General features: G+C 42.0%; 1 protein-coding gene across 1 annotated transcript; it reads right to left on the reverse strand.

Moving 5' to 3' along the window:
* Positions 1–1,742: 1,742 nt before the first annotated feature.
* MAEL (maelstrom spermatogenic transposon silencer) lies at positions 1,743–14,840 on the reverse strand (the record flags this gene model as incomplete). Its single annotated transcript, XM_010149794.1, has 10 exons — positions 1,743–1,849; positions 3,029–3,123; positions 3,977–4,039; positions 5,936–6,077; positions 6,623–6,677; positions 7,535–7,662; positions 8,547–8,588; positions 10,344–10,499; positions 12,497–12,596; positions 14,754–14,840. Coding segments are annotated over 10 exons (975 nt in total), but the record flags the coding sequence as incomplete, so codon positions are not given.
* Positions 14,841–15,281: the final 441 nt, after the last annotated feature.

The raw sequence follows: 15,281 nt of genomic DNA on the forward strand, positions 1-15,281 counted from the left end.
AAACACAGTGACAAATGCTCTTAGATTTGTGTTTATACTGACACTGAATATTCTAATAATGAATTCTCTCTTCCTAAGAACAGAAACATGAAACTTTTAATTGCAATGCTGACCTCCGAAAATAAGTCAAAGACTACAGTTCTGTATATTGTGAAATAACTGACAGCCACTGCTGTATTAACAAGAAACTCAAACACCTCTCTTCCAATGAAGAGAAGCCTTTACCGCTACTGAAGAGAGACCCTGACCCCGTTACAACGTTCTCAGATGCTTCATTGGTACATCTCAGTCTTAAGGGTTTATTGTCCCCTGCCTGGTGACAGTTAGCAGGTAGAACAGCAGCCTCAGTGGAAGGACAGACAGAATAATTCAAGACAATTCAGTGATACAAGCAAACTGTTAAGTAACGGGCATCAAAATGGTGCAGTGACCCTGCAGTACTGGAAGAAGGGCCTTAACAGCAACTGTAACAGGTTTTCAACTAATCCAGCAACTGGCCTTTTCTGACACACCGATCAGCACGCTCGAGTTTATTCGTAAGTGTGCTGACCTCTTATTTTGGTTGGATTTTGGGTTGAGGGGGTTTCTTTCCTATTACCCGAAAGATACCAGATTTTGAGTTTCAGCTCGTACAAGGAATGAAGTGTCTTCTCACAGTTAGTTGCTATGGAAATAGTATTTCACAACTGAAACTCTGCTGGAACAAAATGCAGAAACAACTCAAAAAAAAATAAGCTCTTCTTTCTGAAAATCGGTTGCTTAAAGACACATGGACTAAGGACGAGGCTCAGACAACTTCTTGGGGACTAGTCCAAGCCTTGTACTTCCACAAAACAGAACAACTAACTTCCTAATGATATGTCAGACATCCTCCCAGTTTTTATGTGCCCTCAAGTAATTATGACTGGTATCTACCCAGTCTAACCAAACTTGTGGAATTATATCTGCAGATTAATATATCAGTTTGAATTTTATATTCCTTTCAAAATAACCCGTAACACCTACACTCCTCTTCAGTCTGTAGGCTTGAGGGACAGGCATTTTTTTTTTTTAAACAAAAAAAAAAGTCCATGTTGTACTTGTTCCTGATGTATATAGCCTGTGCCTCTAATGAACACGAACAGATGGATAAATGTGCCACCACATTTCTTTCAAGACATTTTATGGAAAGTCAGCTTTTTTGCCTGGAATGACCACTCAGATTCTTCATGGCTAGACTAACCGATTGTAGCACACCTTCCAGACGGTTACACCTTTCATTCTCCTAGCACAGCCCTTCATACCTTCAAAGCTCCCCCCCATCATGTTTTGGGGAAAGACTGTTATGCACTGAAATTCTACCTTCCACATGCAGAAGGGGGGAAGGAGCTTATTATAGAAGAAATAAAGCATTTGTTTAAAATCACACTGGCCACTAAAGAATTATTCTAATACAATGATATTAACTAATCGATCTTGGATTTGCACTCCACCCATTACAAAACAGAACAAGTATGGCACATGTTTTTAAAGAGAGGATGCAACTGTCAGGTCCCTTCAAAATAAGTCTTCCTGGAGATAATAAACAGGATTTTTGTCTTCTTTAAACCCAGTCAATAGTTTTACCATTCTAACAAGAACTTGAACTGTCAAGCGTTGCACATAAGATGAAAAACTGCAGTCTGGAGAAACTGCTGGTAATCTTAGGGAAACAAGGAACAATCAGAATTTACAGCTGTCTGGGATGTAAAAAATCTTTTCAATTACTGAAAGACGGACAGATCAGATGCACTTTCCAGCAATCGAGTAATTCCTCTTCCTTGCATGGTACTTCCATAAAGGGAAGTCTTCGCACCACACGGAGAATCACCTATTAAATTAAACAGTTTGCAAGTCAAATCAGCCTTTAAAACTTGCATAAATTAATGGCATCATTCTTCATATGCTGCAGAGCTGATCCTCTTCAACAGCTCTAATACAAAGTCAGAGACAGGGTTTGTGTCCTCGACAAACACCAAGACGGTAAGACCTCATGATTTATAACTGGACTGGTTTCAGAGTTGAATTCAGCATGTATTTTACATGCAAGAAAAAAGCTGCAGACTCATAATTCTTACAGTTATGTGTCTTGCAAACTTAATTCTACTCCTCTGAAAATCAGCCATGAACAGCCTAGACAAACTGAGATCACGTGCCTTCTATTAAAAAAATAACATCTCCAAAAAGAAGAGTTTAATCCACCAGTCTTTATAAACTGAGATACAGCAGAATACTTGCAACAAGTACCAGCTGAATTTGGATGTGTAATGACTTCAGAGCAAGGACAGTATTTTAAAGATGGCCCTGCCCCAAAGCACCTAAGCATATGAGAACTAATTTCATGTAGCAGAAAAATAAAGGACATAAATCAGAGAGAAACATTTATAAGCAAAACTAAATTCTGAGAGACCTTTTCGACCATAAGATTGTGTCCAGTAAGAGAAGGGCAGCTCTTCACATTTAAGACTTACAAAATTCAGTGAAACCCACATGTAGGAATAAGCACAGCTCATGCAAAGCTGCTTAGGCTTTATGCCACTGACAGGCAAGAATCTAAGGCCAGAAATTTGAAAAAGCAGAAATTGCATTAAGTTAAAAACCTCTTTCCCCTTACAAATGTGAAAGATTCAAACTCACATTTAGAGGGGTCAAGCTCTCAATCCTGACTTGAAGAAGCGAAGTATCTGTCACATCCAGAACCCCCAGCCTTCATTTTCTGTATGAAGAAATAAACATGCAAAATAACATGTTTCTTTTAAAATGCAGTATACAGAGTTATCCATGAAACCTACAAATTAAGGTCAAAACCCACAAGAAATAACCCAGCTAGTGATTGTTTTTCTTTCATTATTTTGTCCAATTTATGTCGTAAAAGACAGCATCCAAAGAGAGAACAGCTAACCTGAAATCGGCAAGTTTGAACGCTTGAGTTAGCCAGAAATAAAACAGGATACCAGTTTAAAGAATCTGACCTGAAAACGTCCAGCATCCAGTATCACCATATTGGTACTTTTGCCTTCACCATAACCACAGTCTTGAACGGGCAGGTGAGCTGCTGTCAGCGAGACTCCATACAAACTAGCTAAAGATTTACTGATGCAGTAGCTTGACCAAGAGAAAAAAGAAAACAAGGGTTTGGCATGTTTAGGTGTGGAAGCACAGCATTTTCAGGCATCCGACTGGCAAACAATAGCAACCACTGACCAAGATGCACAGAGCGGATGGCAGAGAGCAGAAGGACATTGTCGCAGCAGCTCAGTAGTTACTCTGCATCATTCCACAGCCACCAGGCTGTTCTACAGCTACATGTGAAATGAAAACTGCTTCCCCACGCTATCAAATGCGGCCACTCAGAAGCATGAAGAGCAACATTTCTTTTGCAAGGCATAGCAGTACATAACAAGGGGGTTTTGAAAGAAAGACTATTTATTATCACTCCCAAAGTTCTACTACTACTGACTGAAATCTTAAACGTCATTTCCTTGTTTCCCAACTACTTATTTCCCCTTTTCCCACACCAAAAAGATAATGTAGATACATAAGGTTCTGTGATATGTAAGACAGTATAAAAGTCTCCAAAGCAGAGGTGTACCAGAATGTACTGAGAATTTCTCAAACTCATGTAAACTAAACCTCTGAAGAAAAAAAAATAAGCAGTGAATTCTAATAGAATTAACACTTCTCTCAGCTCTCCAACAGTAAGCGGAGTTAGTGAAAGGATGGCTACAGACAGATGGACATCATATCTGAGTCCTAAGACTTACAGCATACTGCTAAGCCCTACAAACAACAATGAAAGTTACAAATAGAACAAAATCTTGGCAGTGGAAGGAATAAATAAAACTCAAGGTCTAGAACTACAGTGCTCCAGGCAGTCAGAGAAGCCAGAGCCAAAAATGTGCCTCTATAACAAAACAGAAAGTCATCACACCAGAGATACTTCCTTAGCAGTACTCACGCAATTTTCTTGCAGGACGACAAAGCACAGCAGAGCGTATCATTCTCTTCATGCCACTTGCACCTACATTAAGCGAAGTTCAAGTTAATTCCAGAAGCATTACATCTCTAATCAACATTAAGCAGTTGGTCTGGTCAGAAGGAACAGGAACAACCATTACGGATGTAATCTTTTTGTCTCAATGATCACGCAGTCCCTTCAAAGTTTCACAGAGGACCAAGGTTCAACGCTAAGCTCTAAGTGGTTTATGCAGAGTTCAAAGGCATGCTTTACAGGCAACCTGCTTCACACTGAGCTGGGGGAAGGGAGAAAAGAGCATCCTAAGAGGCAAATGGAATTTGGAGGTAACAATTTGAAGTTTCCCATTCATGTGAAATAGTTCCTCTTAGTGTAAGCATCCCCACTTTCCTCTCCAAATGTTTGTTTTAAAGTACATTTTTCCATTCTGGTTAAGGTCTCCCTCTAGTGTGAAGACACTCATGGAAATGGAAAATTGCCTGACTATAAAAAAGATGAAGTGACACTGATTATCCCAACGGAACTTAAAATCCGTACTGTAAGCAGACTTCCAAGAATAATAATTTTTTTTTAAAAAATCCACTAAAATTTAATATCAAATTATTGGCTCTTGCTTAAAACAGCAGCAGACGAAAAGTTTATTTTTAAATTAATTGCATCATCACTGAATATTCCCCTGCAACACCACAAACTATGTAACACTTCTTTGTACAAATACGGAAGAATCTGAAAGCAGGAAAAGCTTAACCATTCAAGACACATTGGGGGGGTTGAGGGGGTGGAAAAGAAGGTGGGAGGGGAAAAAACCTATGAAATAAAGAGGATTCCAGATGTGTTACAAAGAACATTCACTCCAGAAGAAAAAAAGATAGGATCTAGCTTAACATTAGACCTGAGGACTTGATTTATACCACAGGCAAACATACCTTGTCCCTCATCACAGTAGCAGCATCAGGCATTTAATGTATAGCAACAGCCAGGTCCCATCCAAATCACACTTCCAAGAGTCTGAATCTTCTCATTTCTACGATTTCCAGTTACATACTACAACATATTTTATTCCCATTTTTTTACCCCCTCCTTTAAATTAGGCCTCAGACTCAACATTAAAAAGCCATCTGCCTTTACACTGCTCTGGGGAAAGTATTTTCCATTTCCACTTGTAGTCACTCTGTGAGAAGCAGCATTTCTGAACAGAAGGCTTGCAGACCATTCTAGCCTAGCAGCATACAAACTGCACGTCGCGCACCAAGATCATAGAATCATAGAATGGTTTGGGTTGGAAGGGACCTTAAAGATCATCTAGTTCCAACCCCCCCACCATGGGCAGGGACACCTTGCACCAGACCAGGCCGCTCAAAGCCACATCCAGCCTGGCCTTGAAGACATCCAGGGATGGGGCATCCACAACATCTCTGGGCAACCTGAGATTAATTTCTTCCTGACATCTAATCTAAACCTCCCTGATTTCAATTTATACCCATTACCCCTTGTCCTATCACTACAGGCTCTTGTAAAAAGTCCTCTCCCAGTACCCTTGCAGGCCCCCGTCAGATACTGTAAAGCTGCAATGAGGTCTCCTCGGAGCCTCCTCTTCTCCAGGCTGAACAAGCCCAGTTCTCGCAGCCTTTCGTCATAGGAGAGGTGCTCCAGCCCTCTGATCATCTTCGTGGCCCTCCTCTGGACTCGCTCCAAGTGGTCAATATCCTTCTGATATTGAGGGCTCCACAGCTGGATGCAGCACTCCAGGTGGGGTCTCACCAGAGCAGAGTAGAGGGGCAGAATCCCCTCCCTCGTCCTGCTGGACACACACCTCTCCGCTGCTGCCCACACCTCTCCAGATACAGCCCAGGATACGGTTGGCCTTCTGGGCTGCCAGCGCACACTGCCGGCTCAGATGCATCAGGCTAACACGATTCCACAAAGAACCACCCAACATACCTGGTATTACTAGAGAAATCCCACAGGCAGACATCCAGTTCTCTACACACCCAAGTCTTGGACGGCTCCTTTTTGTACTTCTTCTGGTAGAGTTCTACTACCAGGTCTTCTACAGCAAGAAGCTCCAGACGGCTCTCAAGGCCTATCGCTCAGAGAAAATCCAGGCCAGGAGAACAAGAGAGACAGTGAATATTCTGCTTGGCCCATTTCTCAGTCCCTTGTCATTGCCCAGCCTCTTACCAGAGCACCAAAGCTCTTGTAAACCTTAGCAAGTTATTCCACCAGCGGTTTTAATAAAACCGGGCTTCCCAGCAAAGCGGGTCCTTACATTCCCATCATTTTCTCCACCTCAGTAATTACATATCCTACTTGCAAGCCATCTCTCCTCGGAAGCTGTTAGTGTTCTAGTGTTTCCATAAGATCACCTTCACAGTAATCTCACTGCCTCTAGCGCTCCTTTACTTGGCTGAGCAAGAAAGTGTATGCTATTCTACGGATGTGCTCACTAGCCAGTTCACTGGAGGAAGAAGAGGAGGGAGAAGCACACAAAGTAGTTCTAGCTATCAGTAACAGCTTTTATGAAACCTTTGAGACCCAAAGATCTTCGGACAAATACAGCTGTCCGTGATTACATAACACTTTTTGAGGCAGGGAGGAAAGGGAGGCTAAAAAGTATGCATTTCCCACCTGTTATGCTGGCCATTCGACTGAGACACCAGCTGATTTGGAATCTGTCACGAGACTAGAGGAAAGAAAATTTCAGTCAAATTGGAGAAGTAGAGCATATAATTCTAACATCTGCAAGACTCCTGACTACGTCTGAGAAAGTCACCTCCAGAACAAAACTCAGTGTCTGTGGGACCGAATATACACTCTTCCTGAAAACCATCTTGAAGAGGAACCAAATGCCATGGAGGCTCTCCAACCATACACCAGGAGAAATTCTGGACTAACGTTTGGGGACAGGTTAAAGGTTAATCCATACTACAGATAATCTCCACTAAGTGCTACAAAATGTTTTATTCATCTGTATTTCTTCAGAGCCCATTTATGGATGGAGCCCAAGATCTTGACCCATACCACCTTTTAAAGGGTTAATGTTAGGCTCGAATGGAATCAAAATACAGTGCCACTGTCATGAAGCCTAAACGCCTCCAAACCCTAAGACTTTGTTTTGCTCATTGGCAAATTTTTCCTCGAGTTTCATTTAAGATGTACCGTATTCACGTGGGGAAAGAGCCACAAAAACATATAAACAACCCTTAGAAAAGCAGGACTGTGTGACTACTATTCAGCACAATCCATTTAAGTCAATCTCAAAGGCATTTAGTCAAAACCGTTCTAGAGACCAACTGAAGTGTTCATCAGTTGACCACAGCCCAAAATGCAGGCTGAAAAATCAGGTCTCAGCTTCATAAAAAGGTTAGCTTTTACGGGCTATTTCTTCCTGCATGGAATGGGGCTACTTTGGAAGAGAGTGTCTTTTCCCACTCATTTACACACTGCTTAGGTTTTAGAGTAAAGTATCTCCTTAGTCATCCATGAGAAGCGAAATTAGAGGTTTTGCTTTAGAGCATCTCACTTTGACCTTGACCCTACCCTGCAGTAAAATCGAGGCTGAGCACCACTGGCTAGCTGGACAAAGTCAAGAAGTTCACTTAAGACAACTGCGTAAGAAGTACGTGAAAGATGAAATCCAGATATAGGGATCTTATGAGTGGCATCACCTAGTGAAGGGAAGGCAGAAAAAACACAAAGTTATGAGAAGTCCTGTTTCCTTAAATGATACAATTCTCCCCTAACTGGTATCTTTTTCTACACGTATACATAAATACACACACTCCCTTCTCTTCTCTACAGGCAGCGCCTGTGATTAAAGCTATCAAAACCTCACTTCCGTCAGCAAAAGACTGGCGGGGCTGGGCTGTGAGTAGACGCACGCACGCTTATCCCTTTCAAAAATCCATTACCTAAGTATTTCACGTAAGAAAACATGGGCCAAGTTTGTTCCCTCTGTACACAAGGGGAGGAAGTGTCCCAATAGAAACAAACTGGAATCTATAAACACTGCTTAAGAGTCAGAAGGGAAACAAGGCAGGCCAAGCCAGACACAACAGCAGTATAAATACTTCAACTTCACTGATACATGTAAAGCTGCAAAACACAACTTCCCAATACGGACCAGTCTCTTTAAGTTACCCTGTTATGAATTAGCACTTCATGCTGAAGACATAGACAAGGACTATCAAGGGAAGAACAGTCTGCTCAGATGGGCTTGAAAGCCTTTAAAGCTGTCCAAAGGTGTCCCATTTAAGAAGCTGAGTAGTTATTGAATTAAAATAGGAAGACAGAATACAAATAACACTGCCATTGACAAAACCATTTTGGGTGAAGTGTTCTGCCATCTGAAAACACATAAAAGGAAACACATAACAAAACATATAAAAGGTGCCTGCAACAAGCTGCTCTTGCCACCCCTTTCTCTTCAAAGCTTGACAAGTTCCCAGAAATAGAAACTGTAGACTTCGAAAACATTTGTATACGGATTAGATAAGCTCAGTATAAAATTATACACCTTTGCATACCATTCTTTTTCTCTACTGATACTTACTAGCAGCCTGGCAGTGGTACCAAAAACCACGTGGTGGTACTTCTGCAGAAAAGCAAGGGAGGCGGGAGAAAAGAACAATCATCAACATCCACAATGACAGATCCTTAACTCTCAACTGTACACCATAGTTTCATGGACAGAAAGGAACAGCTTCATCTGCCCTTGTGGCCTTGTACACTGTGTATCTTATTCTTTTATATCCAGTTATTAGAATCGTAGAATGGTTTGGGTTGGAAGGGACCTTTAAGATCATCTAGTTCCAACCTCTAGACCAGGTTGCTCAAAGCCTCATCCAGCCTGGCCTTGAACACTTCCAGGGATGGGGCATCCACAGCTTCTCTGGGCAACCTGTTCCAGTGCTTCACCACCCTCTCTGGGAAGAACTTCTTCCTGATATCCAATCTAACCCTCCCCACTTTCAATTTAAACCCATTACCCCTTGTCCTGTCACTACAGGCCCTTGTAAAAAGTCCCCCCCAGCTTCCTTGTAGCCCCCCCAGGCAGTGGAAGGTGCTATAAGGTCTCCCTGGAGCTTTCTCTTCTCCAGGATGAACACATCCAACTCTCTCAGCCTGTCCCCATAGCAGAGGGGATTCAGCCCTTGGAGCATCGCCATGGCCTCCTCTGGACTCGCTCCAACTGGTCCGTGTCCTTCTGATGTTGGGGGCAAGGAAGGCACTTTGGCTCTTGTTTTCTAAACCAAACTGCAGTGTTCAGCAGAGCAGGTAATGGTCATGTACATATTTAATAAATATTATCCAATAGTATACATGCTCAGAAGCTTTACAATCAATGCCTGTGCAACAACTGCTCTTATTTAACATTCCAGTCAACAATAACATATAGGCTCTTTGAGTAGATCCCAAAGAAAAGGGTACAAACTAGGAAATACAGGCAAAAAGTAATCCTCATCATCTTCCTCATCGCCACCTATTGCACTAGAGAGAGCCTCAGGAAGAGAATACTCCTTCTGGCTGGCCACCAGAAAGAGTTTTGCATTTTCCTTTTCTCTCTCTCTCCCCCAATTCCTTTGTTTATTTCGCACTAAGGTAACTTTCCTTGCTACAGCTGATGTGCGACATCATCTATGGACCCTGCTAATAAATCTTTGTTTATATAAGGCTGTCAAAACACTCTTCATACAGCACACTAATGAAATCCCTATCATGTGCCTGCTCTTAACGCTTCCTTCTTGATGTCTTCCCAAAATAGCACACTTGTCCTAGATGGGTTTTGCTTTCAGTTCTGCAATCTTCCTCCACCACTATTACCACTCAAATCACATGTGGAGCTCCAGGGTCTCTTTTTCCCTCTTTTTGCACCTCTGATTCTCCTCCTCCACTGGAGAGGGAGAGGTGGAGGTCAATGAGTGGCTGTGTGGTGCTTAGTTGCTGGCTGGGATTAAACCATGACAAAGTGCCACAACTATTTAAAAAAAAAGTGTTTTTTAAAATGTGCATAACTGAAAATAAAAGTATATTGTATAGTGCATGCATTTAGGTCCAATCAACACAAACATTCATCACCATGAAATACAAAGCACAACCATCTGAAGGTCCTCCTGGACTTATGCTACCCTCATTGAAGCTTCAAGCGCCTCTGACACTGAAGTCCGTCTCTTCGGAAACAATCAGCACTGCTCCAATATTTTAAGAAGTCCAACCACTTAAGGTCAAAGAAATAAATCTGTCTTAATACTACAAATCTAATCTGGGCAGCAGTAAGTGACACCAGAAAGCCTCTCTCTCATCCCAAAGCAAGACAAACTACTTCTCATCTCCCTTCCTTGGAACTCACCTGGATCTATGAAGTGATGGAAATCAGCCATAATGCCATCCTGTAGGGAGTACCTGACACACCCAATCTCGCAAGGAAGGAAGCGCTGTTCACAGTGGGAGGGCAGCCTGCCATGGCTGTAAATGTTCAGGAAGTAGAAGATGTCTGCAACCACATCTGAAAGTAAAAACCAAAAGCGAATATTGTCGCAAGAGCCACCGGAGGCTTCAGCAAGCCATCCTGGCCTCACGTCATCCAGGGAAAGCTCTGGTGCACTTGATCATGTGAGTGAGTAAAGCAGGATAATGACCAAATAAAATCTCTGTACCTGAGATGACAAGACAACTCATACTTATGCAAGAGTCAGGCATATTGGCAGTCCTGGTACACCCTCCATAGATGCTACAGTGTGTAGAGATCAGGACAAAAAAAAAACACCCCACAAAATAAAAGCAATTATAAAAAAAACTCAAACCACCAACACAAGAACGTTAAGAAGCCTGGAATCCACAGGAACTACTATTCCCTTTTATGATAGGTCTCTTCACCCTTAAGGAAAATAAGGTTAGAAAAAAAATCAGTAACTGCAAAGCAGCCTGACAAGCTCAATTCAGTAACTTACATGAGTTAAGTGAGCTGGCAATAATCTTCTGGGGTAAGAGAAGTTGAGAAGTCTGCTAATTAAAAGCATCACTTCTTTGGGAGCTCGTTTAGCAGAAGAGAAGGCAAGAATACTCAAGGCAAATGTTAAGAAATGTTAATGTTAAGTTAATTTATCATTTACTAATCTTAAAAGCACCCAACTATGAAAAATATTTCTCAACACACCTTAATCCATCTCTTCATGAATGTCACGTTACGTTCTCACTGAAGTTTATAGTGGCTATTTAATCCTTACCATTAAGTTCTGCCCCTCGTCAAAAAAAATCTTACTTGTTCTACTCAATAACAGACATGTAACCGGTTGTACACAGAAACAATGCCTTAAGCCAGACCTGATGGCATGTAACATCGTCAGTCCTAAGCTTGAATGCTGGTGCTCTCTTACGTGGCTCTTGAACTCTACAAGCTGTAGGGTCATAGGAAAGATACCCCTCCTATCCGAGTCTGAACTGGTGTCCTTATGAATAAGTAGATACAGCTACAGGGAACCATACAGGACTTTTACTGAGAGATATCATAAAAAGGCATCTCAGTTATTCCTTATCACCCCTCTCATTCAGTGTGAAGATCAATTGTGTCAGCTCAAGCCACCATGACCAACCTGACCAAATTTGCATCACGCCGACAGAGAAGCACAGCCTCTGGCAGGGCGGACGCTCACAGGCAACACACTTTTTATGGAGCTGCTCTTCCCTGCCCCTCCATAACCATGACAACATGAAAATAGTTCAGGAGACTTGTTAGGTAAAAAGCTTGTGCTGAGACGTAACCACACAGCAGATACAGCTTACATGAACTGGCTGCTTGGTTTATCCTGTGAGCACTACCATTCACCATTTTTCAGATTAATGTAATATTTGTAGAGGAAAAGATTACAGATGTGTTTGTTACTCAATTCTAGTTAAAACATCTATTTGAAGAGGGTGTACAGAAAAGAAAAGGTTCAGTTTCCAAGAGTTCTTTCAATAAGGAAGCAAGGCAGAACGTTACACAAGCACTGACAGAGTACGTATCTCTGGTTTTATTCTCCCAAAGAGGCCAGGTCACAGTTTTATTTATCACCTCTTCCATACAAATTTTGAACTCCGATATCTAACAACTCTTCACCCTTTAAAATTAGTACAAGTATTCTTTTATGCTGAACTTGAATTAGGCCTTGTAGATCACAAACATAGGAGTTGAAGAGTTACCTTTGTCTCAGAAACCTTGAAATAATCGTAAGGAAACTATTTGTAGCTATACTCCCATCAAGCTAAAGAACAGAAGATAGAATTATGGCAGGGGACAGGGGGGAGGGAGGCGCAGGGATAGGATGACACATTTGCACTGACTTCCCTCTGCGCTACAAAAGACCGTTTCACAGCAGTAGAGCATTAATTTAGAACAAATAAACAGTTGACCCAGGTGGCTATAAGCAAAACTATAAGCAGCCTTTGTACAGGTACCATTGAGAGTATCTACAAAGGGCAAACTTTTATCTACCAGGATCAACTGCTTTAAGGTTACTATACCCTGATCAGTCTTCCAAGACATAGCAGAGGCATCTGGAAGTAAAGTCACTTGGGGCATTGTGGTCAGACAAGCAGGAACCGGATGAGTCAGATTGCAAGTCTGGAAAAGATGAGAAAGTCAAAAAAAAAAAAAAAAAATCAAGATAGACAACTAACCCCCAATAAAGTCTCCCACCTCCTTCTACGAGAGGAACGTGAGACATCCACAAACAGTTATGGTTACGTGGAACAAGCTGGCAGTTTACATACAAGCACCTGCGTACCTGCAGACCGGGAAGGCAAGATGTCTCTTCTAACAAAGAGAAAGGTATCGTAGTACCTTGGTCAACTCACTACAGCGAAATTTAAGAAATGTAATTTTAAAAAAATAAAACACACCCCTATTTTGTTAGGTTCCACCACTTGTCCCAGGCTTTGTCTAACTTCCCAAATTAGAGGTTTTTTCCATTAACTTCATTAAGTTCAGCACATGTGTTAGCTGCCTTCAACTAGGAATGGAATTCATGAAAAGCTGAGAAAGCCTCAAGAAGTCATCAGATTGCTCTGGCACACAGCAAGTAAGACAGGCACGTATGCCCATTAAACACTGCAAATCCATGCATGAACAATAAACTCTTAAAAGGACAGGAAGTGAAACCTGGCAGGCTTACAGAATTCAATCATTCAAGACCCAATTTCAGAATAACCACATCTAGGTACACTAATTCTGGCGACCATCCCAACCAGTGTTCTGTGATTACCAGTTTGAACTATTTAAAATAATAGGAGGCATTAGTCCCATCCCAGTAACCTCAGGTCATCTCCAAAAGATGACCAAGACCTTTCACTACACAAAATAACTGTTTGTCTGCGTACAGGGGTGAGATTACTAAATTGAGATCACATATAATCTCTCACAAATACACTTCCCTACTTCCACTGACAGGCAATGAGGATGATGCTCTTTATTTTGGCAAAGCAATTATATCTTTTCCTGATTACAGCTTTCTAAAATGCTACTGCTTGTGGAAATACATACTGAAGCCTCCATTTATGACGTAGTTATCATTTCATGTAGCTCCCCATTATATATGAAACTGGAGCTTCATTAATTACATACCCCTAGCCTGCTAAATAACACGATGCTGACATTTTAAACAGCTCTTTCCCATACAGGCAGGGCCCCAAAATTAGAAAATACTGTCTAACATGTCTCTACTTGACTAGATTGACTTAATGAACTAACTTAGATTTAGTAGTTTCTCGAAGCTACGATCATCCTGTCATTCTCTCTACCATCATCTAAGTGTTTCAAAGTCCTACAATTTACCCTCACTAGTAATTCGCAGTTCACAGTATCTAGTAATATGGGATGAAAAAGTAAATGCAGCATTATCCATTTATTCAACCAGGCTCTTTGCTTTGACACAGAAGTTTTTACACTGCCAGTCAAGACTGGAATAAAATCATCTTTCTGACATCTCACATAATTCGAACTCTGAGGCAAACTATGCTTTGGGAAACTGAAAAAGAGACAGACAGAAGGGAAAAAACAAACCAAAACAAAACACAAGGAACACACACACACCCCCATTTTCAGGACAGCAAATCATACAAAGGATCCTTTTAGCACTATTTCTGACCACACCCACATTCAGCTTAACTGCTTACTTCTACATTGTGGAGTTGTCTTCTACCACAGCATTACTATTCTCTCCATAATCAAACCCATCTAAAGATAATGGTAAGGTTTAATCATTCTTTTTGTGTGTACGTTGCAAGATTTCATTGACCTGGGCCACCACGCAGTCACTGGAGAAGGCCAAATCAGCCTCGTCTAAGATGTGGCTTCAGGCCATCAGACAAGAACCACCTAAATGAAGGAGGTCCACAAGGCAAGAGCAACATCAACCCATAACCACGTCATACCAAATTACAGTATTATAAATAAAAAAACCATTCTAAGTCAGTCACTGCAAAATAGCGTCAGCTGTAAACCAAAGTTGTCAGAGAACTACATGTTACTTGGTAAGAGAGCCGAAAGGAACAAGTCATGCTGGTTTAAAATGGTATATTCTCGCCTTCAATTCAAATCAGAACAATTTTCTGCTTAACCTTCGTAACGGTATGGACTACCACAACAGCCATAACCTCCAGAGGTTGGAGGCTAAGGAGAGCTGGTGATCTTCCATAGCGTCAGAGATGGCCAAACTCCACCACCATGTATTCCCCCCTCTTACTTAGTTATGCTGAAGGGTGCTCTTGTCTCAGCATTTACCTCCTTCACTGTCTTCCGAGAACATTTCTTTTCATTCCACTTTTGAGCCTTCTCCGTATACACCATCTTTTCTTCTTTAGTCAGCAACTTGAAGGAAAGTGAATTGTTAAAAGAGGTTTTTACTGCTTCCTTCCCACAAACCAACAAACTCCACGTTTGGAAACCGTGCATTCCCAAAGGACATTATCAGTGCTCGGCAAGAACTGCCAACTTCGACCCAAACATTTCCTGTAGCCTTCTCCCTAACGAAGCCATACGCCTGGATTCAGAACACCCAGCAAGCACATGCTGTTGAAGCCTCTTCAGAGGAGGGCAAACTAGGGCTGCCTCACAAACAAGAGGCCTTCCAAAACTGCTCTTGCCAGACAGGGATGCCACTGCCCATCCCACAAGCCAGGGCTGTCCCCCTACAGCCAAGGGCAGGATGGTGCAGCTCGTGCTCCTCAGCCAGCGCCCGCTGAGGCCACTCAAGACGCCCACTTGAGTCACCCAGCATATGGCAGCCGAACCATCGGCCGGTTCCCCCGC

Source organism: Eurypyga helias, unplaced genomic scaffold (genome assembly GCF_000690775.1).
Source record: "Eurypyga helias isolate BGI_N326 unplaced genomic scaffold, ASM69077v1 scaffold11854, whole genome shotgun sequence".
In the NCBI taxonomy this organism is placed as follows: domain Eukaryota; kingdom Metazoa; phylum Chordata; class Aves; order Eurypygiformes; family Eurypygidae; genus Eurypyga; species Eurypyga helias.